This window comes from Sphaerodactylus townsendi, linkage group LG15, assembly GCF_021028975.2.
Source record: "Sphaerodactylus townsendi isolate TG3544 linkage group LG15, MPM_Stown_v2.3, whole genome shotgun sequence".
Lineage (NCBI taxonomy): Eukaryota > Metazoa > Chordata > Lepidosauria > Squamata > Sphaerodactylidae > Sphaerodactylus > Sphaerodactylus townsendi.
Genome location: NC_059439.1, coordinates 31,844,205 through 31,870,560, shown reverse-complemented (window position 1 = coordinate 31,870,560; position 26,356 = coordinate 31,844,205). Strand labels below are relative to the sequence as shown.

General features: G+C 85.2%; 1 protein-coding gene across 1 annotated transcript in view; it reads right to left on the bottom strand.

The window, feature by feature from the left end:
* Positions 1–867: 867 nt before the first annotated feature.
* Positions 868–26,356, bottom strand: part of PYCARD (PYD and CARD domain containing) — a 52,875-nt gene continuing 27,386 nt past the window's right edge. The window contains exons 2-4 of the mRNA XM_048516742.1: positions 3,855–3,876; positions 2,471–2,530; positions 868–1,581 (exon numbers count right to left, since the gene is read on the bottom strand). Of these exons, the coding sequence (XP_048372699.1) occupies positions 1,301–1,581; positions 2,471–2,530; positions 3,855–3,876 (363 nt within the window). The 3' untranslated portion in view covers positions 868–1,300. The remainder of the gene's footprint in view (positions 1,582–2,470; positions 2,531–3,854; positions 3,877–26,356) is intronic.

The window sequence follows — 26,356 nt, the reverse complement described above, 5'->3', positions numbered from 1 at the left end:
AAAATAGTTTAATGAAGCAGGAAGGGGACTATGGCAAAATGTTGGCAACTGAGAGAATGTTGGCAAAATAGTCTAATGAAGTAGGAAGGGAACACACAATCAAAGAACAAGAGCAAGGAAAAGCCATTAGAATGGAGTATCCTGCAGGCTGTAAAATCAAGATCGGTAATTCATTATGACATCTGCGTCACAAAGAAAAACTCAAGTATGAGTTGTCTCTTCATTCCCTTCCCTTGGTTTCTGGTTTAGTAAAACTATTCAATAATATTCAGAGTAGAGGGCAATACTAAAATGGGAATGCCCAAGGCAGCAAAAGGGGTCTTAAATGAATGCTCATTTTCAGCGTACTTTAATAGTATACCTCATTTACATTACTTGGCAACTAGGGATCTGCAAAATGTACGGAAATATGTATTGAAATATCTGCTACAATTAGGCGAACAAAGAGGGTACAAAAGTCATGTCCTGAACTGCTTACAATATAGGCCTCTTGTCTTGTCAGGTAAACCACAGCATGTTTGGGCAAGCCATTGGTAAAACCGGTAAATCATTTGGTTAAAAAAGCAAATTGTACAAGTGCTGTCTTTCTCGTGGTCATTTTAGCTTTGCTAAAGGATAAAAGATGCTAAACTCTCTAGCCGGAACACAGAAAAGACTTTTAACTGAATAGCTGCACCCTTCGGTTGCTTTTCTACAGGAAGATGGACTAAAGGTGCAACTGTTCCAAAGCTTACAGATGTGGGTTTGATGATGTCCTTCCTGAGCATCAATGGAAAAACTGGTCTCATGGAAATGTTTAAAACAGGGGTCTTCAAACTATGGCCCTCCAGATGTTCATGGGCTACAATTCCCATCAGCCCTTGCCAGCATGGCCAAGTGGTAGGGCTCATGGGAATTGTAGTCTCTGAACATCTGGAGGGCCATAGTTTGAAGATCCCTGGTTTAAAACAACAATAACAGCACCATGGCCTCAGGGTCAGAACTTCTTTCCCCAAACAGAGGGCAAGAATTATTTCCTGGAGAAGGTTGCTGGACCCCAAGAAATGAATTAGAGGAGGTGGATTAATAAAAGAGGGTGTTCCACACAGTGGAATCTTTTTACTCCATTTGTTTCTACTCTCACTGGGTTGCTCCCACAAAACTGCCTGTGTTTCCTTCCCTGCATCTGAAAAGGGACATCTTTGCAGGACTTTCAAATGGGGGTAGTAATGTAGGTGTTTGGGAATGGCTCTGCATGATTCCCATGTGATTTGATTTTTCCGTGCCTTGGGAATGGAGCTGCTCCTCCTCCTTTGCGGCCTCATCTCCCTTCAAGATCCCGAATGAGGAACCTGTTCTTGGCTTTCAACGCCTCGTATAGCTGATCCTTGCAAGAGTTGTCCCAGCTGGGCACCAGCCTGTACAGCTCTCGCATTTTATCGGCGTTGGTCTCCCGCGAAGCGATTCTCTCGTACTGCTCATCATTCAAGATTCTTCCAAGAAGTAGATCCAGAACCGCCTCGACCGTGGAAGTCCTCTGGATCAGCTCTGCCCGGTGTCTGTCAATGAAGTGTGACCCCATTGAAATGGCTTCCTGTGGCCCTGTTGGAGAAACAGAGTGGAAATCTAAGGAAATGGTCATAGTCCAGAATTAAAATGGTTTATCAGTTAGCTCCTCTTCTCCAAAGCCCCAAGAATTGTACCTCTGTGCAGGGAGGCTAGAGATTTCCTACATCAGTGATGGCGAACCTATGGCACAGGTGCCAGAGGTGGCACTCAGAGCCCTCTCTGTGGGCACATGCAAACAGAGTCCCCCCCCCACACACACACATCTAGGCTGGCCTGGGCCGCTGGGCTCGATTATTAGCATTAAACCTAAGACCTAGTTTTGGGGAAGCAGTGTAGGTAACCCTGTTAAGCGCTGTTAAACCCCACTGATTTCATGCGAAGAACTAAAGCGTGATCCTTTACATGGGAGTAAGCTCGGTTGCTGGCAATCGGACTTGCTTCTGAGCATACCCTCCTAGGGTCGTGATTCACCCGTGGGAAGAGTTGCACAGTTGCTTCAACTACTGACTACCACCAAGCTTACTCCCGAGTAACGCATGCCTCGGAGCCAGCCATTTTTTCTAAACTAAAAGTTCAGTATTCAGGTTAAATTGCCGTGTTGGCACTTTGTGATAAATAAGTGGGTTTTGGGTTGCAATTTGGGCACTCGGTCTCGAAAAGGTTCGCCATCACTGTCCTACATGAAATTCTTTGCACCTCACTAAACTACAATTCCCATGATTCTTTGGGATGGGGGAAAGCCAAGACGATTACATACAACAGTATAAAACTGATTGGTTTGTAATCGTGTCATTGTGGGCCAGATGAATGTGGCATGAAGCCATGGCCAGAGTGAGATTCAGTGGCTAGTAAACAGCCACACAGTCAGACGCCTCAATATACCCGGGGGTTGACAGTTTCTGAACAGATCGGGAAGGCTTACCATGTCCTCTGGATGCACCTTGGAAAGATCGCTCGGGGGTCTGAACGGACTCATTTCTATCTGGAAGGGAAAAAGAGAACTAGTGGGCATTTGTGTGGAACTACAGGAGTGGTTCATACCTCAGATTCCAGTCAGAAACATGCTAGAATGTTCCGTGTTGTGACCTGTTTCTGCAAAGTCCTAAATGTGGGAGTCAAAGAAGCTGCAGAGAAGAGTAGGGAAAGGTTGGGATCCAAAAAGTACAAAGCTGTGCTTTTGGAAAACTCCCCAGACTTCAGATCTTAGGAATAACAGAAGCTGCTAAAGTCAGACTAAGGCTCATTCCGCACATGCCGAATAATGCACTTTCAAACTGCTTTCAGTGCTCTTTGAAGCTGTGCGGAATGGCAAAATCCACTTGCAAACAGTTGTGAAAGTAGTTTGAAGATGCATTATTTTGCAAGTGCGGAAGGGGCCTACGTATTCAGTTTACTCCAGGTTCATGGTAACTTGTAGTCTATTGTCTTAGGAAGTTACAATGAAATCATATTATTGACGTCAGTCATTTTAACAACCCCTGGAAGAGGAAATAAGGATGGGTGTTTGGAGGGGGTTGTTGGTAAAAAGGACCCTGAACAAGCATGAACCAATCTACGTAATGGAAATTGAGCTATCCCCCCCCCTTCTGTTGAAGAGTCCCATGGGATCCAAAAACCTTGACCAAATCTTTGGGAAAAGCAGCTGGTCCAAACGTGACTATCAACAAAGCCATTTACTATTTTGACAACTAACAACTGTTGTGCCACCTACTGTAGCGTTAATCTCCGGAGCCCAATATTTTCAAACAGGAGCTAAACATCCTTCGTTGAGAAAGCTCTCTTCGGGTTAACAAGTTGCTACATTTTAAAAAATCCCTTTGTAACGCTGTCGCAATGAAATGAACTCAGTGCATATCTTGCACAGTTCTAATAGCAGTATTACAGGCCTCCAAGGAGTGCGTTTGTTCTGGAAAGGAACACAACCCCTGAACACAATGCTCATTTAAAAAATTCAAAACAGTTTTGCCAAAATATCTTCAGCTGCCTTTCCCACGATGGTCCTCCACAGGACGACTCACTCCTGTTCTGTGTTATGATTACTTTCCCGCTTTTCGCTTTCTAGTGTCTTGGTGCCCAACCCCACTCACTCCAGAGTAAATTTCAAGGCAAAGTCCTATTTGCTTTCTAGAGGCAGTTATTACAGAACTGCAAATCAGCCTAACAGCCTGCAATTTATGGCTCTCCTGCTATCGCCTATTTACTTAAGTAGAAGCCGTCCTGGATTAACCATTAAGCAAAAGAAGCACTTCCTTAAGGCCTCAAGTAAAGAGGGCCCCATAAAGCCTTTTTTCCAGTGCTGGATTTACCATGCTGCAGCTGAACTAGGGCCTATAAAAAGGGGGTCCCACAATAACTGAAAAAAAATTAATAGGAATATAATTATAGTATTGAAAATATTTTAATTTTGAGAATACAACAAAGTGGGAATCTGGCAACTGCCACACAGTCCACGGAGCAGCCTCAGTTCGCTTTAGAACATGTTTAGTGTGACAGTATTTGTCAAGTGTGGCGCCACGCGCACTTGTGAGTGAAGCGGGCAAGCAATGAATGCCCAGTTACTCACTCAGGATATGTTGCAAGCAAAGGGGGCTCACACTGGACAAGACAGGCCGGCTGCTTTCTCTCTGCTAAGCACCGAAGCAGATTTGTTACGCCGGATTAATTTTGAGGATACGATCAAAGGCTTTGCAATCAAAACATGACGGGGAAAACTTTTTGTGATATAAGCGAGCAACAGTTAAACATTATTCTGCATCTTTGATTCATGTAAGTTAAAATGCTTTGCATCTTCAAGCCAATACAGCAATGGAATAACAGGTAATGTATTTCTTTTGGTAATGTGTCAGATTTTATTGTATATGCCTAATAAAGGTTGTTGCTTTAGTACATATTTAATGGCTTGCTACTGTTTTCATTTTGGATTACACTATATAGTAGATGAGGGTACCACAACCTTTCCTGCGCTCTTTGGGGGGGGGGGTGGGGGGGGGGGGGGGTGGGGGGGGGGGGGGGTGGGGGGGGGGGGGGGTGGGGGGGGGGGGGGGTGGGGGGGGGGGGGGGTGGGGGGGGGGGGGGGTGGGGGGGGGGGGGGGTGGGGGGGGGGGGGGGTGGGGGGGGGGGGGGGTGGGGGGGGGGGGGGGTGGGGGGGGGGGGGGGTGGGGGGGGGGGGGGGTGGGGGGGGGGGGGGGTGGGGGGGGGGGGGGGTGGGGGGGGGGGGGGGTGGGGGGGGGGGGGGGTGGGGGGGGGGGGGGGTGGGGGGGGGGGGGGGTGGGGGGGGGGGGGGGTGGGGGGGGGGGGGGGTGGGGGGGGGGGGGGGTGGGGGGGGGGGGGGGTGGGGGGGGGGGGGGGTGGGGGGGGGGGGGGGTGGGGGGGGGGGGGGGTGGGGGGGGGGGGGGGTGGGGGGGGGGGGGGGTGGGGGGGGGGGGGGGTGGGGGGGGGGGGGGGTGGGGGGGGGGGGGGGTGGGGGGGGGGGGGGGTGGGGGGGGGGGGGGGTGGGGGGGGGGGGGGGTGGGGGGGGGGGGGGGTGGGGGGGGGGGGGGGTGGGGGGGGGGGGGGGTGGGGGGGGGGGGGGGTGGGGGGGGGGGGGGGTGGGGGGGGGGGGGGGTGGGGGGGGGGGGGGGTGGGGGGGGGGGGGGGTGGGGGGGGGGGGGGGTGGGGGGGGGGGGGGGTGGGGGGGGGGGGGGGTGGGGGGGGGGGGGGGTGGGGGGGGGGGGGGGTGGGGGGGGGGGGGGGTGGGGGGGGGGGGGGGTGGGGGGGGGGGGGGGTGGGGGGGGGGGGGGGTGGGGGGGGGGGGGGGTGGGGGGGGGGGGGGGTGGGGGGGGGGGGGGGTGGGGGGGGGGGGGGGTGGGGGGGGGGGGGGGTGGGGGGGGGGGGGGGTGGGGGGGGGGGGGGGTGGGGGGGGGGGGGGGTGGGGGGGGGGGGGGGTGGGGGGGGGGGGGGGTGGGGGGGGGGGGGGGTGGGGGGGGGGGGGGGTGGGGGGGGGGGGGGGTGGGGGGGGGGGGGGGTGGGGGGGGGGGGGGGTGGGGGGGGGGGGGGGTGGGGGGGGGGGGGGGTGGGGGGGGGGGGGGGTGGGGGGGGGGGGGGGTGGGGGGGGGGGGGGGTGGGGGGGGGGGGGGGTGGGGGGGGGGGGGGGTGGGGGGGGGGGGGGGTGGGGGGGGGGGGGGGTGGGGGGGGGGGGGGGTGGGGGGGGGGGGGGGTGGGGGGGGGGGGGGGTGGGGGGGGGGGGGGGTGGGGGGGGGGGGGGGTGGGGGGGGGGGGGGGTGGGGGGGGGGGGGGGTGGGGGGGGGGGGGGGTGGGGGGGGGGGGGGGTGGGGGGGGGGGGGGGTGGGGGGGGGGGGGGGTGGGGGGGGGGGGGGGTGGGGGGGGGGGGGGGTGGGGGGGGGGGGGGGTGGGGGGGGGGGGGGGTGGGGGGGGGGGGGGGTGGGGGGGGGGGGGGGTGGGGGGGGGGGGGGGTGGGGGGGGGGGGGGGTGGGGGGGGGGGGGGGTGGGGGGGGGGGGGGGTGGGGGGGGGGGGGGGTGGGGGGGGGGGGGGGTGGGGGGGGGGGGGGGTGGGGGGGGGGGGGGGTGGGGGGGGGGGGGGGTGGGGGGGGGGGGGGGTGGGGGGGGGGGGGGGTGGGGGGGGGGGGGGGTGGGGGGGGGGGGGGGTGGGGGGGGGGGGGGGTGGGGGGGGGGGGGGGTGGGGGGGGGGGGGGGTGGGGGGGGGGGGGGGTGGGGGGGGGGGGGGGTGGGGGGGGGGGGGGGTGGGGGGGGGGGGGGGTGGGGGGGGGGGGGGGTGGGGGGGGGGGGGGGTGGGGGGGGGGGGGGGTGGGGGGGGGGGGGGGTGGGGGGGGGGGGGGGTGGGGGGGGGGGGGGGTGGGGGGGGGGGGGGGTGGGGGGGGGGGGGGGTGGGGGGGGGGGGGGGTGGGGGGGGGGGGGGGTGGGGGGGGGGGGGGGTGGGGGGGGGGGGGGGTGGGGGGGGGGGGGGGTGGGGGGGGGGGGGGGTGGGGGGGGGGGGGGGTGGGGGGGGGGGGGGGTGGGGGGGGGGGGGGGTGGGGGGGGGGGGGGGTGGGGGGGGGGGGGGGTGGGGGGGGGGGGGGGTGGGGGGGGGGGGGGGTGGGGGGGGGGGGGGGTGGGGGGGGGGGGGGGTGGGGGGGGGGGGGGGTGGGGGGGGGGGGGGGTGGGGGGGGGGGGGGGTGGGGGGGGGGGGGGGTGGGGGGGGGGGGGGGTGGGGGGGGGGGGGGGTGGGGGGGGGGGGGGGTGGGGGGGGGGGGGGGTGGGGGGGGGGGGGGGTGGGGGGGGGGGGGGGTGGGGGGGGGGGGGGGTGGGGGGGGGGGGGGGTGGGGGGGGGGGGGGGTGGGGGGGGGGGGGGGTGGGGGGGGGGGGGGGTGGGGGGGGGGGGGGGTGGGGGGGGGGGGGGGTGGGGGGGGGGGGGGGTGGGGGGGGGGGGGGGTGGGGGGGGGGGGGGGTGGGGGGGGGGGGGGGTGGGGGGGGGGGGGGGTGGGGGGGGGGGGGGGTGGGGGGGGGGGGGGGTGGGGGGGGGGGGGGGTGGGGGGGGGGGGGGGTGGGGGGGGGGGGGGGTGGGGGGGGGGGGGGGTGGGGGGGGGGGGGGGTGGGGGGGGGGGGGGGTGGGGGGGGGGGGGGGTGGGGGGGGGGGGGGGTGGGGGGGGGGGGGGGTGGGGGGGGGGGGGGGTGGGGGGGGGGGGGGGTGGGGGGGGGGGGGGGTGGGGGGGGGGGGGGGTGGGGGGGGGGGGGGGTGGGGGGGGGGGGGGGTGGGGGGGGGGGGGGGTGGGGGGGGGGGGGGGTGGGGGGGGGGGGGGGTGGGGGGGGGGGGGGGTGGGGGGGGGGGGGGGTGGGGGGGGGGGGGGGTGGGGGGGGGGGGGGGTGGGGGGGGGGGGGGGTGGGGGGGGGGGGGGGTGGGGGGGGGGGGGGGTGGGGGGGGGGGGGGGTGGGGGGGGGGGGGGGTGGGGGGGGGGGGGGGTGGGGGGGGGGGGGGGTGGGGGGGGGGGGGGGTGGGGGGGGGGGGGGGTGGGGGGGGGGGGGGGTGGGGGGGGGGGGGGGTGGGGGGGGGGGGGGGTGGGGGGGGGGGGGGGTGGGGGGGGGGGGGGGTGGGGGGGGGGGGGGGTGGGGGGGGGGGGGGGTGGGGGGGGGGGGGGGTGGGGGGGGGGGGGGGTGGGGGGGGGGGGGGGTGGGGGGGGGGGGGGGTGGGGGGGGGGGGGGGTGGGGGGGGGGGGGGGTGGGGGGGGGGGGGGGTGGGGGGGGGGGGGGGTGGGGGGGGGGGGGGGTGGGGGGGGGGGGGGGTGGGGGGGGGGGGGGGTGGGGGGGGGGGGGGGTGGGGGGGGGGGGGGGTGGGGGGGGGGGGGGGTGGGGGGGGGGGGGGGTGGGGGGGGGGGGGGGTGGGGGGGGGGGGGGGTGGGGGGGGGGGGGGGTGGGGGGGGGGGGGGGTGGGGGGGGGGGGGGGTGGGGGGGGGGGGGGGTGGGGGGGGGGGGGGGTGGGGGGGGGGGGGGGTGGGGGGGGGGGGGGGTGGGGGGGGGGGGGGGTGGGGGGGGGGGGGGGTGGGGGGGGGGGGGGGTGGGGGGGGGGGGGGGTGGGGGGGGGGGGGGGTGGGGGGGGGGGGGGGTGGGGGGGGGGGGGGGTGGGGGGGGGGGGGGGTGGGGGGGGGGGGGGGTGGGGGGGGGGGGGGGTGGGGGGGGGGGGGGGTGGGGGGGGGGGGGGGTGGGGGGGGGGGGGGGTGGGGGGGGGGGGGGGTGGGGGGGGGGGGGGGTGGGGGGGGGGGGGGGTGGGGGGGGGGGGGGGTGGGGGGGGGGGGGGGTGGGGGGGGGGGGGGGTGGGGGGGGGGGGGGGTGGGGGGGGGGGGGGGTGGGGGGGGGGGGGGGTGGGGGGGGGGGGGGGTGGGGGGGGGGGGGGGTGGGGGGGGGGGGGGGTGGGGGGGGGGGGGGGTGGGGGGGGGGGGGGGTGGGGGGGGGGGGGGGTGGGGGGGGGGGGGGGTGGGGGGGGGGGGGGGTGGGGGGGGGGGGGGGTGGGGGGGGGGGGGGGTGGGGGGGGGGGGGGGTGGGGGGGGGGGGGGGTGGGGGGGGGGGGGGGTGGGGGGGGGGGGGGGTGGGGGGGGGGGGGGGTGGGGGGGGGGGGGGGTGGGGGGGGGGGGGGGTGGGGGGGGGGGGGGGTGGGGGGGGGGGGGGGTGGGGGGGGGGGGGGGTGGGGGGGGGGGGGGGTGGGGGGGGGGGGGGGTGGGGGGGGGGGGGGGTGGGGGGGGGGGGGGGTGGGGGGGGGGGGGGGTGGGGGGGGGGGGGGGTGGGGGGGGGGGGGGGTGGGGGGGGGGGGGGGTGGGGGGGGGGGGGGGTGGGGGGGGGGGGGGGTGGGGGGGGGGGGGGGTGGGGGGGGGGGGGGGTGGGGGGGGGGGGGGGTGGGGGGGGGGGGGGGTGGGGGGGGGGGGGGGTGGGGGGGGGGGGGGGTGGGGGGGGGGGGGGGTGGGGGGGGGGGGGGGTGGGGGGGGGGGGGGGTGGGGGGGGGGGGGGGTGGGGGGGGGGGGGGGTGGGGGGGGGGGGGGGTGGGGGGGGGGGGGGGTGGGGGGGGGGGGGGGTGGGGGGGGGGGGGGGTGGGGGGGGGGGGGGGTGGGGGGGGGGGGGGGTGGGGGGGGGGGGGGGTGGGGGGGGGGGGGGGTGGGGGGGGGGGGGGGTGGGGGGGGGGGGGGGTGGGGGGGGGGGGGGGTGGGGGGGGGGGGGGGTGGGGGGGGGGGGGGGTGGGGGGGGGGGGGGGTGGGGGGGGGGGGGGGTGGGGGGGGGGGGGGGTGGGGGGGGGGGGGGGTGGGGGGGGGGGGGGGTGGGGGGGGGGGGGGGTGGGGGGGGGGGGGGGTGGGGGGGGGGGGGGGTGGGGGGGGGGGGGGGTGGGGGGGGGGGGGGGTGGGGGGGGGGGGGGGTGGGGGGGGGGGGGGGTGGGGGGGGGGGGGGGTGGGGGGGGGGGGGGGTGGGGGGGGGGGGGGGTGGGGGGGGGGGGGGGTGGGGGGGGGGGGGGGTGGGGGGGGGGGGGGGTGGGGGGGGGGGGGGGTGGGGGGGGGGGGGGGTGGGGGGGGGGGGGGGTGGGGGGGGGGGGGGGTGGGGGGGGGGGGGGGTGGGGGGGGGGGGGGGTGGGGGGGGGGGGGGGTGGGGGGGGGGGGGGGTGGGGGGGGGGGGGGGTGGGGGGGGGGGGGGGTGGGGGGGGGGGGGGGTGGGGGGGGGGGGGGGTGGGGGGGGGGGGGGGTGGGGGGGGGGGGGGGTGGGGGGGGGGGGGGGTGGGGGGGGGGGGGGGTGGGGGGGGGGGGGGGTGGGGGGGGGGGGGGGTGGGGGGGGGGGGGGGTGGGGGGGGGGGGGGGTGGGGGGGGGGGGGGGTGGGGGGGGGGGGGGGTGGGGGGGGGGGGGGGTGGGGGGGGGGGGGGGTGGGGGGGGGGGGGGGTGGGGGGGGGGGGGGGTGGGGGGGGGGGGGGGTGGGGGGGGGGGGGGGTGGGGGGGGGGGGGGGTGGGGGGGGGGGGGGGTGGGGGGGGGGGGGGGTGGGGGGGGGGGGGGGTGGGGGGGGGGGGGGGTGGGGGGGGGGGGGGGTGGGGGGGGGGGGGGGTGGGGGGGGGGGGGGGTGGGGGGGGGGGGGGGTGGGGGGGGGGGGGGGTGGGGGGGGGGGGGGGTGGGGGGGGGGGGGGGTGGGGGGGGGGGGGGGTGGGGGGGGGGGGGGGTGGGGGGGGGGGGGGGTGGGGGGGGGGGGGGGTGGGGGGGGGGGGGGGTGGGGGGGGGGGGGGGTGGGGGGGGGGGGGGGTGGGGGGGGGGGGGGGTGGGGGGGGGGGGGGGTGGGGGGGGGGGGGGGTGGGGGGGGGGGGGGGTGGGGGGGGGGGGGGGTGGGGGGGGGGGGGGGTGGGGGGGGGGGGGGGTGGGGGGGGGGGGGGGTGGGGGGGGGGGGGGGTGGGGGGGGGGGGGGGTGGGGGGGGGGGGGGGTGGGGGGGGGGGGGGGTGGGGGGGGGGGGGGGTGGGGGGGGGGGGGGGTGGGGGGGGGGGGGGGTGGGGGGGGGGGGGGGTGGGGGGGGGGGGGGGTGGGGGGGGGGGGGGGTGGGGGGGGGGGGGGGTGGGGGGGGGGGGGGGTGGGGGGGGGGGGGGGTGGGGGGGGGGGGGGGTGGGGGGGGGGGGGGGTGGGGGGGGGGGGGGGTGGGGGGGGGGGGGGGTGGGGGGGGGGGGGGGTGGGGGGGGGGGGGGGTGGGGGGGGGGGGGGGTGGGGGGGGGGGGGGGTGGGGGGGGGGGGGGGTGGGGGGGGGGGGGGGTGGGGGGGGGGGGGGGTGGGGGGGGGGGGGGGTGGGGGGGGGGGGGGGTGGGGGGGGGGGGGGGTGGGGGGGGGGGGGGGTGGGGGGGGGGGGGGGTGGGGGGGGGGGGGGGTGGGGGGGGGGGGGGGTGGGGGGGGGGGGGGGTGGGGGGGGGGGGGGGTGGGGGGGGGGGGGGGTGGGGGGGGGGGGGGGTGGGGGGGGGGGGGGGTGGGGGGGGGGGGGGGTGGGGGGGGGGGGGGGTGGGGGGGGGGGGGGGTGGGGGGGGGGGGGGGTGGGGGGGGGGGGGGGTGGGGGGGGGGGGGGGTGGGGGGGGGGGGGGGTGGGGGGGGGGGGGGGTGGGGGGGGGGGGGGGTGGGGGGGGGGGGGGGTGGGGGGGGGGGGGGGTGGGGGGGGGGGGGGGTGGGGGGGGGGGGGGGTGGGGGGGGGGGGGGGTGGGGGGGGGGGGGGGTGGGGGGGGGGGGGGGTGGGGGGGGGGGGGGGTGGGGGGGGGGGGGGGTGGGGGGGGGGGGGGGTGGGGGGGGGGGGGGGTGGGGGGGGGGGGGGGTGGGGGGGGGGGGGGGTGGGGGGGGGGGGGGGTGGGGGGGGGGGGGGGTGGGGGGGGGGGGGGGTGGGGGGGGGGGGGGGTGGGGGGGGGGGGGGGTGGGGGGGGGGGGGGGTGGGGGGGGGGGGGGGTGGGGGGGGGGGGGGGTGGGGGGGGGGGGGGGTGGGGGGGGGGGGGGGTGGGGGGGGGGGGGGGTGGGGGGGGGGGGGGGTGGGGGGGGGGGGGGGTGGGGGGGGGGGGGGGTGGGGGGGGGGGGGGGTGGGGGGGGGGGGGGGTGGGGGGGGGGGGGGGTGGGGGGGGGGGGGGGTGGGGGGGGGGGGGGGTGGGGGGGGGGGGGGGTGGGGGGGGGGGGGGGTGGGGGGGGGGGGGGGTGGGGGGGGGGGGGGGTGGGGGGGGGGGGGGGTGGGGGGGGGGGGGGGTGGGGGGGGGGGGGGGTGGGGGGGGGGGGGGGTGGGGGGGGGGGGGGGTGGGGGGGGGGGGGGGTGGGGGGGGGGGGGGGTGGGGGGGGGGGGGGGTGGGGGGGGGGGGGGGTGGGGGGGGGGGGGGGTGGGGGGGGGGGGGGGTGGGGGGGGGGGGGGGTGGGGGGGGGGGGGGGTGGGGGGGGGGGGGGGTGGGGGGGGGGGGGGGTGGGGGGGGGGGGGGGTGGGGGGGGGGGGGGGTGGGGGGGGGGGGGGGTGGGGGGGGGGGGGGGTGGGGGGGGGGGGGGGTGGGGGGGGGGGGGGGTGGGGGGGGGGGGGGGTGGGGGGGGGGGGGGGTGGGGGGGGGGGGGGGTGGGGGGGGGGGGGGGTGGGGGGGGGGGGGGGTGGGGGGGGGGGGGGGTGGGGGGGGGGGGGGGTGGGGGGGGGGGGGGGTGGGGGGGGGGGGGGGTGGGGGGGGGGGGGGGTGGGGGGGGGGGGGGGTGGGGGGGGGGGGGGGTGGGGGGGGGGGGGGGTGGGGGGGGGGGGGGGTGGGGGGGGGGGGGGGTGGGGGGGGGGGGGGGTGGGGGGGGGGGGGGGTGGGGGGGGGGGGGGGTGGGGGGGGGGGGGGGTGGGGGGGGGGGGGGGTGGGGGGGGGGGGGGGTGGGGGGGGGGGGGGGTGGGGGGGGGGGGGGGTGGGGGGGGGGGGGGGTGGGGGGGGGGGGGGGTGGGGGGGGGGGGGGGTGGGGGGGGGGGGGGGTGGGGGGGGGGGGGGGTGGGGGGGGGGGGGGGTGGGGGGGGGGGGGGGTGGGGGGGGGGGGGGGTGGGGGGGGGGGGGGGTGGGGGGGGGGGGGGGTGGGGGGGGGGGGGGGTGGGGGGGGGGGGGGGTGGGGGGGGGGGGGGGTGGGGGGGGGGGGGGGTGGGGGGGGGGGGGGGTGGGGGGGGGGGGGGGTGGGGGGGGGGGGGGGTGGGGGGGGGGGGGGGTGGGGGGGGGGGGGGGTGGGGGGGGGGGGGGGTGGGGGGGGGGGGGGGTGGGGGGGGGGGGGGGTGGGGGGGGGGGGGGGTGGGGGGGGGGGGGGGTGGGGGGGGGGGGGGGTGGGGGGGGGGGGGGGTGGGGGGGGGGGGGGGTGGGGGGGGGGGGGGGTGGGGGGGGGGGGGGGTGGGGGGGGGGGGGGGTGGGGGGGGGGGGGGGTGGGGGGGGGGGGGGGTGGGGGGGGGGGGGGGTGGGGGGGGGGGGGGGTGGGGGGGGGGGGGGGTGGGGGGGGGGGGGGGTGGGGGGGGGGGGGGGTGGGGGGGGGGGGGGGTGGGGGGGGGGGGGGGTGGGGGGGGGGGGGGGTGGGGGGGGGGGGGGGTGGGGGGGGGGGGGGGTGGGGGGGGGGGGGGGTGGGGGGGGGGGGGGGTGGGGGGGGGGGGGGGTGGGGGGGGGGGGGGGTGGGGGGGGGGGGGGGTGGGGGGGGGGGGGGGTGGGGGGGGGGGGGGGTGGGGGGGGGGGGGGGTGGGGGGGGGGGGGGGTGGGGGGGGGGGGGGGTGGGGGGGGGGGGGGGTGGGGGGGGGGGGGGGTGGGGGGGGGGGGGGGTGGGGGGGGGGGGGGGTGGGGGGGGGGGGGGGTGGGGGGGGGGGGGGGTGGGGGGGGGGGGGGGTGGGGGGGGGGGGGGGTGGGGGGGGGGGGGGGTGGGGGGGGGGGGGGGTGGGGGGGGGGGGGGGTGGGGGGGGGGGGGGGTGGGGGGGGGGGGGGGTGGGGGGGGGGGGGGGTGGGGGGGGGGGGGGGTGGGGGGGGGGGGGGGTGGGGGGGGGGGGGGGTGGGGGGGGGGGGGGGTGGGGGGGGGGGGGGGTGGGGGGGGGGGGGGGTGGGGGGGGGGGGGGGTGGGGGGGGGGGGGGGTGGGGGGGGGGGGGGGTGGGGGGGGGGGGGGGTGGGGGGGGGGGGGGGTGGGGGGGGGGGGGGGTGGGGGGGGGGGGGGGTGGGGGGGGGGGGGGGTGGGGGGGGGGGGGGGTGGGGGGGGGGGGGGGTGGGGGGGGGGGGGGGTGGGGGGGGGGGGGGGTGGGGGGGGGGGGGGGTGGGGGGGGGGGGGGGTGGGGGGGGGGGGGGGTGGGGGGGGGGGGGGGTGGGGGGGGGGGGGGGTGGGGGGGGGGGGGGGTGGGGGGGGGGGGGGGTGGGGGGGGGGGGGGGTGGGGGGGGGGGGGGGTGGGGGGGGGGGGGGGTGGGGGGGGGGGGGGGTGGGGGGGGGGGGGGGTGGGGGGGGGGGGGGGTGGGGGGGGGGGGGGGTGGGGGGGGGGGGGGGTGGGGGGGGGGGGGGGTGGGGGGGGGGGGGGGTGGGGGGGGGGGGGGGTGGGGGGGGGGGGGGGTGGGGGGGGGGGGGGGTGGGGGGGGGGGGGGGTGGGGGGGGGGGGGGGTGGGGGGGGGGGGGGGTGGGGGGGGGGGGGGGTGGGGGGGGGGGGGGGTGGGGGGGGGGGGGGGTGGGGGGGGGGGGGGGTGGGGGGGGGGGGGGGTGGGGGGGGGGGGGGGTGGGGGGGGGGGGGGGTGGGGGGGGGGGGGGGTGGGGGGGGGGGGGGGTGGGGGGGGGGGGGGGTGGGGGGGGGGGGGGGTGGGGGGGGGGGGGGGTGGGGGGGGGGGGGGGTGGGGGGGGGGGGGGGTGGGGGGGGGGGGGGGTGGGGGGGGGGGGGGGTGGGGGGGGGGGGGGGTGGGGGGGGGGGGGGGTGGGGGGGGGGGGGGGTGGGGGGGGGGGGGGGTGGGGGGGGGGGGGGGTGGGGGGGGGGGGGGGTGGGGGGGGGGGGGGGTGGGGGGGGGGGGGGGTGGGGGGGGGGGGGGGTGGGGGGGGGGGGGGGTGGGGGGGGGGGGGGGTGGGGGGGGGGGGGGGTGGGGGGGGGGGGGGGTGGGGGGGGGGGGGGGTGGGGGGGGGGGGGGGTGGGGGGGGGGGGGGGTGGGGGGGGGGGGGGGTGGGGGGGGGGGGGGGTGGGGGGGGGGGGGGGTGGGGGGGGGGGGGGGTGGGGGGGGGGGGGGGTGGGGGGGGGGGGGGGTGGGGGGGGGGGGGGGTGGGGGGGGGGGGGGGTGGGGGGGGGGGGGGGTGGGGGGGGGGGGGGGTGGGGGGGGGGGGGGGTGGGGGGGGGGGGGGGTGGGGGGGGGGGGGGGTGGGGGGGGGGGGGGGTGGGGGGGGGGGGGGGTGGGGGGGGGGGGGGGTGGGGGGGGGGGGGGGTGGGGGGGGGGGGGGGTGGGGGGGGGGGGGGGTGGGGGGGGGGGGGGGTGGGGGGGGGGGGGGGTGGGGGGGGGGGGGGGTGGGGGGGGGGGGGGGTGGGGGGGGGGGGGGGTGGGGGGGGGGGGGGGTGGGGGGGGGGGGGGGTGGGGGGGGGGGGGGGTGGGGGGGGGGGGGGGTGGGGGGGGGGGGGGGTGGGGGGGGGGGGGGGTGGGGGGGGGGGGGGGTGGGGGGGGGGGGGGGTGGGGGGGGGGGGGGGTGGGGGGGGGGGGGGGTGGGGGGGGGGGGGGGTGGGGGGGGGGGGGGGTGGGGGGGGGGGGGGGTGGGGGGGGGGGGGGGTGGGGGGGGGGGGGGGTGGGGGGGGGGGGGGGTGGGGGGGGGGGGGGGTGGGGGGGGGGGGGGGTGGGGGGGGGGGGGGGTGGGGGGGGGGGGGGGTGGGGGGGGGGGGGGGTGGGGGGGGGGGGGGGTGGGGGGGGGGGGGGGTGGGGGGGGGGGGGGGTGGGGGGGGGGGGGGGTGGGGGGGGGGGGGGGTGGGGGGGGGGGGGGGTGGGGGGGGGGGGGGGTGGGGGGGGGGGGGGGTGGGGGGGGGGGGGGGTGGGGGGGGGGGGGGGTGGGGGGGGGGGGGGGTGGGGGGGGGGGGGGGTGGGGGGGGGGGGGGGTGGGGGGGGGGGGGGGTGGGGGGGGGGGGGGGTGGGGGGGGGGGGGGGTGGGGGGGGGGGGGGGTGGGGGGGGGGGGGGGTGGGGGGGGGGGGGGGTGGGGGGGGGGGGGGGTGGGGGGGGGGGGGGGTGGGGGGGGGGGGGGGTGGGGGGGGGGGGGGGTGGGGGGGGGGGGGGGTGGGGGGGGGGGGGGGTGGGGGGGGGGGGGGGTGGGGGGGGGGGGGGGTGGGGGGGGGGGGGGGTGGGGGGGGGGGGGGGTGGGGGGGGGGGGGGGTGGGGGGGGGGGGGGGTGGGGGGGGGGGGGGGTGGGGGGGGGGGGGGGTGGGGGGGGGGGGGGGTGGGGGGGGGGGGGGGTGGGGGGGGGGGGGGGTGGGGGGGGGGGGGGGTGGGGGGGGGGGGGGGTGGGGGGGGGGGGGGGTGGGGGGGGGGGGGGGTGGGGGGGGGGGGGGGTGGGGGGGGGGGGGGGTGGGGGGGGGGGGGGGTGGGGGGGGGGGGGGGTGGGGGGGGGGGGGGGTGGGGGGGGGGGGGGGTGGGGGGGGGGGGGGGTGGGGGGGGGGGGGGGTGGGGGGGGGGGGGGGTGGGGGGGGGGGGGGGTGGGGGGGGGGGGGGGTGGGGGGGGGGGGGGGTGGGGGGGGGGGGGGGTGGGGGGGGGGGGGGGTGGGGGGGGGGGGGGGTGGGGGGGGGGGGGGGTGGGGGGGGGGGGGGGTGGGGGGGGGGGGGGGTGGGGGGGGGGGGGGGTGGGGGGGGGGGGGGGTGGGGGGGGGGGGGGGTGGGGGGGGGGGGGGGTGGGGGGGGGGGGGGGTGGGGGGGGGGGGGGGTGGGGGGGGGGGGGGGTGGGGGGGGGGGGGGGTGGGGGGGGGGGGGGGTGGGGGGGGGGGGGGGTGGGGGGGGGGGGGGGTGGGGGGGGGGGGGGGTGGGGGGGGGGGGGGGTGGGGGGGGGGGGGGGTGGGGGGGGGGGGGGGTGGGGGGGGGGGGGGGTGGGGGGGGGGGGGGGTGGGGGGGGGGGGGGGTGGGGGGGGGGGGGGGTGGGGGGGGGGGGGGGTGGGGGGGGGGGGGGGTGGGGGGGGGGGGGGGTGGGGGGGGGGGGGGGTGGGGGGGGGGGGGGGTGGGGGGGGGGGGGGGTGGGGGGGGGGGGGGGTGGGGGGGGGGGGGGGTGGGGGGGGGGGGGGGTGGGGGGGGGGGGGGGTGGGGGGGGGGGGGGGTGGGGGGGGGGGGGGGTGGGGGGGGGGGGGGGTGGGGGGGGGGGGGGGTGGGGGGGGGGGGGGGTGGGGGGGGGGGGGGGTGGGGGGGGGGGGGGGTGGGGGGGGGGGGGGGTGGGGGGGGGGGGGGGTGGGGGGGGGGGGGGGTGGGGGGGGGGGGGGGTGGGGGGGGGGGGGGGTGGGGGGGGGGGGGGGTGGGGGGGGGGGGGGGTGGGGGGGGGGGGGGGTGGGGGGGGGGGGGGGTGGGGGGGGGGGGGGGTGGGGGGGGGGGGGGGTGGGGGGGGGGGGGGGTGGGGGGGGGGGGGGGTGGGGGGGGGGGGGGGTGGGGGGGGGGGGGGGTGGGGGGGGGGGGGGGTGGGGGGGGGGGGGGGTGGGGGGGGGGGGGGGTGGGGGGGGGGGGGGGTGGGGGGGGGGGGGGGTGGGGGGGGGGGGGGGTGGGGGGGGGGGGGGGTGGGGGGGGGGGGGGGTGGGGGGGGGGGGGGGTGGGGGGGGGGGGGGGTGGGGGGGGGGGGGGGTGGGGGGGGGGGGGGGTGGGGGGGGGGGGGGGTGGGGGGGGGGGGGGGTGGGGGGGGGGGGGGGTGGGGGGGGGGGGGGGTGGGGGGGGGGGGGGGTGGGGGGGGGGGGGGGTGGGGGGGGGGGGGGGTGGGGGGGGGGGGGGGTGGGGGGGGGGGGGGGTGGGGGGGGGGGGGGGTGGGGGGGGGGGGGGGTGGGGGGGGGGGGGGGTGGGGGGGGGGGGGGGTGGGGGGGGGGGGGGGTGGGGGGGGGGGGGGGTGGGGGGGGGGGGGGGTGGGGGGGGGGGGGGGTGGGGGGGGGGGGGGGTGGGGGGGGGGGGGGGTGGGGGGGGGGGGGGGTGGGGGGGGGGGGGGGTGGGGGGGGGGGGGGGTGGGGGGGGGGGGGGGTGGGGGGGGGGGGGGGTGGGGGGGGGGGGGGGTGGGGGGGGGGGGGGGTGGGGGGGGGGGGGGGTGGGGGGGGGGGGGGGTGGGGGGGGGGGGGGGTGGGGGGGGGGGGGGGTGGGGGGGGGGGGGGGTGGGGGGGGGGGGGGGTGGGGGGGGGGGGGGGTGGGGGGGGGGGGGGGTGGGGGGGGGGGGGGGTGGGGGGGGGGGGGGGTGGGGGGGGGGGGGGGTGGGGGGGGGGGGGGGTGGGGGGGGGGGGGGGTGGGGGGGGGGGGGGGTGGGGGGGGGGGGGGGTGGGGGGGGGGGGGGGTGGGGGGGGGGGGGGGTGGGGGGGGGGGGGGGTGGGGGGGGGGGGGGGTGGGGGGGGGGGGGGGTGGGGGGGGGGGGGGGTGGGGGGGGGGGGGGGTGGGGGGGGGGGGGGGTGGGGGGGGGGGGGGGTGGGGGGGGGGGGGGGTGGGGGGGGGGGGGGGTGGGGGGGGGGGGGGGTGGGGGGGGGGGGGGGTGGGGGGGGGGGGGGGTGGGGGGGGGGGGGGGTGGGGGGGGGGGGGGGTGGGGGGGGGGGGGGGTGGGGGGGGGGGGGGGTGGGGGGGGGGGGGGGTGGGGGGGGGGGGGGGTGGGGGGGGGGGGGGGTGGGGGGGGGGGGGGGTGGGGGGGGGGGGGGGTGGGGGGGGGGGGGGGTGGGGGGGGGGGGGGGTGGGGGGGGGGGGGGGTGGGGGGGGGGGGGGGTGGGGGGGGGGGGGGGTGGGGGGGGGGGGGGGTGGGGGGGGGGGGGGGTGGGGGGGGGGGGGGGTGGGGGGGGGGGGGGGTGGGGGGGGGGGGGGGTGGGGGGGGGGGGGGGTGGGGGGGGGGGGGGGTGGGGGGGGGGGGGGGTGGGGGGGGGGGGGGGTGGGGGGGGGGGGGGGTGGGGGGGGGGGGGGGTGGGGGGGGGGGGGGGTGGGGGGGGGGGGGGGTGGGGGGGGGGGGGGGTGGGGGGGGGGGGGGGTGGGGGGGGGGGGGGGTGGGGGGGGGGGGGGGTGGGGGGGGGGGGGGGTGGGGGGGGGGGGGGGTGGGGGGGGGGGGGGGTGGGGGGGGGGGGGGGTGGGGGGGGGGGGGGGTGGGGGGGGGGGGGGGTGGGGGGGGGGGGGGGTGGGGGGGGGGGGGGGTGGGGGGGGGGGGGGGTGGGGGGGGGGGGGGGTGGGGGGGGGGGGGGGTGGGGGGGGGGGGGGGTGGGGGGGGGGGGGGGTGGGGGGGGGGGGGGGTGGGGGGGGGGGGGGGTGGGGGGGGGGGGGGGTGGGGGGGGGGGGGGGTGGGGGGGGGGGGGGGTGGGGGGGGGGGGGGGTGGGGGGGGGGGGGGGTGGGGGGGGGGGGGGGTGGGGGGGGGGGGGGGTGGGGGGGGGGGGGGGTGGGGGGGGGGGGGGGTGGGGGGGGGGGGGGGTGGGGGGGGGGGGGGGTGGGGGGGGGGGGGGGTGGGGGGGGGGGGGGGTGGGGGGGGGGGGGGGTGGGGGGGGGGGGGGGTGGGGGGGGGGGGGGGTGGGGGGGGGGGGGGGTGGGGGGGGGGGGGGGTGGGGGGGGGGGGGGGTGGGGGGGGGGGGGGGTGGGGGGGGGGGGGGGTGGGGGGGGGGGGGGGTGGGGGGGGGGGGGGGTGGGGGGGGGGGGGGGTGGGGGGGGGGGGGGGTGGGGGGGGGGGGGGGTGGGGGGGGGGGGGGGTGGGGGGGGGGGGGGGTGGGGGGGGGGGGGGGTGGGGGGGGGGGGGGGTGGGGGGGGGGGGGGGTGGGGGGGGGGGGGGGTGGGGGGGGGGGGGGGTGGGGGGGGGGGGGGGTGGGGGGGGGGGGGGGTGGGGGGGGGGGGGGGTGGGGGGGGGGGGGGGTGGGGGGGGGGGGGGGTGGGGGGGGGGGGGGGTGGGGGGGGGGGGGGGTGGGGGGGGGGGGGGGTGGGGGGGGGGGGGGGTGGGGGGGGGGGGGGGTGGGGGGGGGGGGGGGTGGGGGGGGGGGGGGGTGGGGGGGGGGGGGGGTGGGGGGGGGGGGGGGTGGGGGGGGGGGGGGGTGGGGGGGGGGGGGGGTGGGGGGGGGGGGGGGTGGGGGGGGGGGGGGGTGGGGGGGGGGGGGGGTGGGGGGGGGGGGGGGTGGGGGGGGGGGGGGGTGGGGGGGGGGGGGGGTGGGGGGGGGGGGGGGTGGGGGGGGGGGGGGGTGGGGGGGGGGGGGGGTGGGGGGGGGGGGGGGTGGGGGGGGGGGGGGGTGGGGGGGGGGGGGGGTGGGGGGGGGGGGGGGTGGGGGGGGGGGGGGGTGGGGGGGGGGGGGGGTGGGGGGGGGGGGGGGTGGGGGGGGGGGGGGGTGGGGGGGGGGGGGGGTGGGGGGGGGGGGGGGTGGGGGGGGGGGGGGGTGGGGGGGGGGGGGGGTGGGGGGGGGGGGGGGTGGGGGGGGGGGGGGGTGGGGGGGGGGGGGGGTGGGGGGGGGGGGGGGTGGGGGGGGGGGGGGGTGGGGGGGGGGGGGGGTGGGGGGGGGGGGGGGTGGGGGGGGGGGGGGGTGGGGGGGGGGGGGGGTGGGGGGGGGGGGGGGTGGGGGGGGGGGGGGGTGGGGGGGGGGGGGGGTGGGGGGGGGGGGGGGTGGGGGGGGGGGGGGGTGGGGGGGGGGGGGGGTGGGGGGGGGGGGGGGTGGGGGGGGGGGGGGGTGGGGGGGGGGGGGGGTGGGGGGGGGGGGGGGTGGGGGGGGGGGGGGGTGGGGGGGGGGGGGGGTGGGGGGGGGGGGGGGTGGGGGGGGGGGGGGGTGGGGGGGGGGGGGGGTGGGGGGGGGGGGGGGTGGGGGGGGGGGGGGGTGGGGGGGGGGGGGGGTGGGGGGGGGGGGGGGTGGGGGGGGGGGGGGGTGGGGGGGGGGGGGGGTGGGGGGGGGGGGGGGTGGGGGGGGGGGGGGGTGGGGGGGGGGGGGGGTGGGGGGGGGGGGGGGTGGGGGGGGGGGGGGGTGGGGGGGGGGGGGGGTGGGGGGGGGGGGGGGTGGGGGGGGGGGGGGGTGGGGGGGGGGGGGGGTGGGGGGGGGGGGGGGTGGGGGGGGGGGGGGGTGGGGGGGGGGGGGGGTGGGGGGGGGGGGGGGTGGGGGGGGGGGGGGGTGGGGGGGGGGGGGGGTGGGGGGGGGGGGGGGTGGGGGGGGGGGGGGGTGGGGGGGGGGGGGGGTGGGGGGGGGGGGGGGTGGGGGGGGGGGGGGGTGGGGGGGGGGGGGGGTGGGGGGGGGGGGGGGTGGGGGGGGGGGGGGGTGGGGGGGGGGGGGGGTGGGGGGGGGGGGGGGTGGGGGGGGGGGGGGGTGGGGGGGGGGGGGGGTGGGGGGGGGGGGGGGTGGGGGGGGGGGGGGGTGGGGGGGGGGGGGGGTGGGGGGGGGGGGGGGTGGGGGGGGGGGGGGGTGGGGGGGGGGGGGGGTGGGGGGGGGGGGGGGTGGGGGGGGGGGGGGGTGGGGGGGGGGGGGGGTGGGGGGGGGGGGGGGTGGGGGGGGGGGGGGGTGGGGGGGGGGGGGGGTGGGGGGGGGGGGGGGTGGGGGGGGGGGGGGGTGGGGGGGGGGGGGGGTGGGGGGGGGGGGGGGTGGGGGGGGGGGGGGGTGGGGGGGGGGGGGGGTGGGGGGGGGGGGGGGTGGGGGGGGGGGGGGGTGGGGGGGGGGGGGGGTGGGGGGGGGGGGGGGTGGGGGGGGGGGGGGGTGGGGGGGGGGGGGGGTGGGGGGGGGGGGGGGTGGGGGGGGGGGGGGGTGGGGGGGGGGGGGGGTGGGGGGGGGGGGGGGTGGGGGGGGGGGGGGGTGGGGGGGGGGGGGGGTGGGGGGGGGGGGGGGTGGGGGGGGGGGGGGGTGGGGGGGGGGGGGGGTGGGGGGGGGGGGGGGTGGGGGGGGGGGGGGGTGGGGGGGGGGGGGGGTGGGGGGGGGGGGGGGTGGGGGGGGGGGGGGGTGGGGGGGGGGGGGGGTGGGGGGGGGGGGGGGTGGGGGGGGGGGGGGGTGGGGGGGGGGGGGGGTGGGGGGGGGGGGGGGTGGGGGGGGGGGGGGGTGGGGGGGGGGGGGGGTGGGGGGGGGGGGGGGTGGGGGGGGGGGGGGGTGGGGGGGGGGGGGGGTGGGGGGGGGGGGGGGTGGGGGGGGGGGGGGGTGGGGGGGGGGGGGGGTGGGGGGGGGGGGGGGTGGGGGGGGGGGGGGGTGGGGGGGGGGGGGGGTGGGGGGGGGGGGGGGTGGGGGGGGGGGGGGGTGGGGGGGGGGGGGGGTGGGGGGGGGGGGGGGTGGGGGGGGGGGGGGGTGGGGGGGGGGGGGGGTGGGGGGGGGGGGGGGTGGGGGGGGGGGGGGGTGGGGGGGGGGGGGGGTGGGGGGGGGGGGGGGTGGGGGGGGGGGGGGGTGGGGGGGGGGGGGGGTGGGGGGGGGGGGGGGTGGGGGGGGGGGGGGGTGGGGGGGGGGGGGGGTGGGGGGGGGGGGGGGTGGGGGGGGGGGGGGGTGGGGGGGGGGGGGGGTGGGGGGGGGGGGGGGTGGGGGGGGGGGGGGGTGGGGGGGGGGGGGGGTGGGGGGGGGGGGGGGTGGGGGGGGGGGGGGGTGGGGGGGGGGGGGGGTGGGGGGGGGGGGGGGTGGGGGGGGGGGGGGGTGGGGGGGGGGGGGGGTGGGGGGGGGGGGGGGTGGGGGGGGGGGGGGGTGGGGGGGGGGGGGGGTGGGGGGGGGGGGGGGTGGGGGGGGGGGGGGGTGGGGGGGGGGGGGGGTGGGGGGGGGGGGGGGTGGGGGGGGGGGGGGGTGGGGGGGGGGGGGGGTGGGGGGGGGGGGGGGTGGGGGGGGGGGGGGGTGGGGGGGGGGGGGGGTGGGGGGGGGGGGGGGTGGGGGGGGGGGGGGGTGGGGGGGGGGGGGGGTGGGGGGGGGGGGGGGTGGGGGGGGGGGGGGGTGGGGGGGGGGGGGGGTGGGGGGGGGGGGGGGTGGGGGGGGGGGGGGGTGGGGGGGGGGGGGGGTGGGGGGGGGGGGGGGTGGGGGGGGGGGGGGGTGGGGGGGGGGGGGGGTGGGGGGGGGGGGGGGTGGGGGGGGGGGGGGGTGGGGGGGGGGGGGGGTGGGGGGGGGGGGGGGTGGGGGGGGGGGGGGGTGGGGGGGGGGGGGGGTGGGGGGGGGGGGGGGTGGGGGGGGGGGGGGGTGGGGGGGGGGGGGGGTGGGGGGGGGGGGGGGTGGGGGGGGGGGGGGGTGGGGGGGGGGGGGGGTGGGGGGGGGGGGGGGTGGGGGGGGGGGGGGGTGGGGGGGGGGGGGGGTGGGGGGGGGGGGGGGTGGGGGGGGGGGGGGGTGGGGGGGGGGGGGGGTGGGGGGGGGGGGGGGTGGGGGGGGGGGGGGGTGGGGGGGGGGGGGGGTGGGGGGGGGGGGGGGTGGGGGGGGGGGGGGGTGGGGGGGGGGGGGGGTGGGGGGGGGGGGGGGTGGGGGGGGGGGGGGGTGGGGGGGGGGGGGGGTGGGGGGGGGGGGGGGTGGGGGGGGGGGGGGGTGGGGGGGGGGGGGGGTGGGGGGGGGGGGGGGTGGGGGGGGGGGGGGGTGGGGGGGGGGGGGGGTGGGGGGGGGGGGGGGTGGGGGGGGGGGGGGGTGGGGGGGGGGGGGGGTGGGGGGGGGGGGGGGTGGGGGGGGGGGGGGGTGGGGGGGGGGGGGGGTGGGGGGGGGGGGGGGTGGGGGGGGGGGGGGGTGGGGGGGGGGGGGGGTGGGGGGGGGGGGGGGTGGGGGGGGGGGGGGGTGGGGGGGGGGGGGGGTGGGGGGGGGGGGGGGTGGGGGGGGGGGGGGGTGGGGGGGGGGGGGGGTGGGGGGGGGGGGGGGTGGGGGGGGGGGGGGGTGGGGGGGGGGGGGGGTGGGGGGGGGGGGGGGTGGGGGGGGGGGGGGGTGGGGGGGGGGGGGGGTGGGGGGGGGGGGGGGTGGGGGGGGGGGGGGGTGGGGGGGGGGGGGGGTGGGGGGGGGGGGGGGTGGGGGGGGGGGGGGGTGGGGGGGGGGGGGGGTGGGGGGGGGGGGGGGTGGGGGGGGGGGGGGGTGGGGGGGGGGGGGGGTGGGGGGGGGGGGGGGTGGGGGGGGGGGGGGGTGGGGGGGGGGGGGGGTGGGGGGGGGGGGGGGTGGGGGGGGGGGGGGGTGGGGGGGGGGGGGGGTGGGGGGGGGGGGGGGTGGGGGGGGGGGGGGGTGGGGGGGGGGGGGGGTGGGGGGGGGGGGGGGTGGGGGGGGGGGGGGGTGGGGGGGGGGGGGGGTGGGGGGGGGGGGGGGTGGGGGGGGGGGGGGGTGGGGGGGGGGGGGGGTGGGGGGGGGGGGGGGTGGGGGGGGGGGGGGGTGGGGGGGGGGGGGGGTGGGGGGGGGGGGGGGTGGGGGGGGGGGGGGGTGGGGGGGGGGGGGGGTGGGGGGGGGGGGGGGTGGGGGGGGGGGGGGGTGGGGGGGGGGGGGGGTGGGGGGGGGGGGGGGTGGGGGGGGGGGGGGGTGGGGGGGGGGGGGGGTGGGGGGGGGGGGGGGTGGGGGGGGGGGGGGGTGGGGGGGGGGGGGGGTGGGGGGGGGGGGGGGTGGGGGGGGGGGGGGGTGGGGGGGGGGGGGGGTGGGGGGGGGGGGGGGTGGGGGGGGGGGGGGGTGGGGGGGGGGGGGGGTGGGGGGGGGGGGGGGTGGGGGGGGGGGGGGGTGGGGGGGGGGGGGGGTGGGGGGGGGGGGGGGTGGGGGGGGGGGGGGGTGGGGGGGGGGGGGGGTGGGGGGGGGGGGGGGTGGGGGGGGGGGGGGGTGGGGGGGGGGGGGGGTGGGGGGGGGGGGGGGTGGGGGGGGGGGGGGGTGGGGGGGGGGGGGGGTGGGGGGGGGGGGGGGTGGGGGGGGGGGGGGGTGGGGGGGGGGGGGGGTGGGGGGGGGGGGGGGTGGGGGGGGGGGGGGGTGGGGGGGGGGGGGGGTGGGGGGGGGGGGGGGTGGGGGGGGGGGGGGGTGGGGGGGGGGGGGGGTGGGGGGGGGGGGGGGTGGGGGGGGGGGGGGGTGGGGGGGGGGGGGGGTGGGGGGGGGGGGGGGTGGGGGGGGGGGGGGGTGGGGGGGGGGGGGGGTGGGGGGGGGGGGGGGTGGGGGGGGGGGGGGGTGGGGGGGGGGGGGGGTGGGGGGGGGGGGGGGTGGGGGGGGGGGGGGGTGGGGGGGGGGGGGGGTGGGGGGGGGGGGGGGTGGGGGGGGGGGGGGGTGGGGGGGGGGGGGGGTGGGGGGGGGGGGGGGTGGGGGGGGGGGGGGGTGGGGGGGGGGGGGGGTGGGGGGGGGGGGGGGTGGGGGGGGGGGGGGGTGGGGGGGGGGGGGGGTGGGGGGGGGGGGGGGTGGGGGGGGGGGGGGGTGGGGGGGGGGGGGGGTGGGGGGGGGGGGGGGTGGGGGGGGGGGGGGGTGGGGGGGGGGGGGGGTGGGGGGGGGGGGGGGTGGGGGGGGGGGGGGGTGGGGGGGGGGGGGGGTGGGGGGGGGGGGGGGTGGGGGGGGGGGGGGGTGGGGGGGGGGGGGGGTGGGGGGGGGGGGGGGTGGGGGGGGGGGGGGGTGGGGGGGGGGGGGGGTGGGGGGGGGGGGGGGTGGGGGGGGGGGGGGGTGGGGGGGGGGGGGGGTGGGGGGGGGGGGGGGTGGGGGGGGGGGGGGGTGGGGGGGGGGGGGGGTGGGGGGGGGGGGGGGTGGGGGGGGGGGGGGGTGGGGGGGGGGGGGGGTGGGGGGGGGGGGGGGTGGGGGGGGGGGGGGGTGGGGGGGGGGGGGGGTGGGGGGGGGGGGGGGTGGGGGGGGGGGGGGGTGGGGGGGGGGGGGGGTGGGGGGGGGGGGGGGTGGGGGGGGGGGGGGGTGGGGGGGGGGGGGGGTGGGGGGGGGGGGGGGTGGGGGGGGGGGGGGGTGGGGGGGGGGGGGGGTGGGGGGGGGGGGGGGTGGGGGGGGGGGGGGGTGGGGGGGGGGGGGGGTGGGGGGGGGGGGGGGTGGGGGGGGGGGGGGGTGGGGGGGGGGGGGGGTGGGGGGGGGGGGGGGTGGGGGGGGGGGGGGGTGGGGGGGGGGGGGGGTGGGGGGGGGGGGGGGTGGGGGGGGGGGGGGGTGGGGGGGGGGGGGGGTGGGGGGGGGGGGGGGTGGGGGGGGGGGGGGGTGGGGGGGGGGGGGGGTGGGGGGGGGGGGGGGTGGGGGGGGGGGGGGGTGGGGGGGGGGGGGGGTGGGGGGGGGGGGGGGTGGGGGGGGGGGGGGGTGGGGGGGGGGGGGGGTGGGGGGGGGGGGGGGTGGGGGGGGGGGGGGGTGGGGGGGGGGGGGGGTGGGGGGGGGGGGGGGTGGGGGGGGGGGGGGGTGGGGGGGGGGGGGGGTGGGGGGGGGGGGGGGTGGGGGGGGGGGGGGGTGGGGGGGGGGGGGGGTGGGGGGGGGGGGGGGTGGGGGGGGGGGGGGGTGGGGGGGGGGGGGGGTGGGGGGGGGGGGGGGTGGGGGGGGGGGGGGGTGGGGGGGGGGGGGGGTGGGGGGGGGGGGGGGTGGGGGGGGGGGGGGGTGGGGGGGGGGGGGGGTGGGGGGGGGGGGGGGTGGGGGGGGGGGGGGGTGGGGGGGGGGGGGGGTGGGGGGGGGGGGGGGTGGGGGGGGGGGGGGGTGGGGGGGGGGGGGGGTGGGGGGGGGGGGGGGTGGGGGGGGGGGGGGGTGGGGGGGGGGGGGGGTGGGGGGGGGGGGGGGTGGGGGGGGGGGGGGGTGGGGGGGGGGGGGGGTGGGGGGGGGGGGGGGTGGGGGGGGGGGGGGGTGGGGGGGGGGGGGGGTGGGGGGGGGGGGGGGTGGG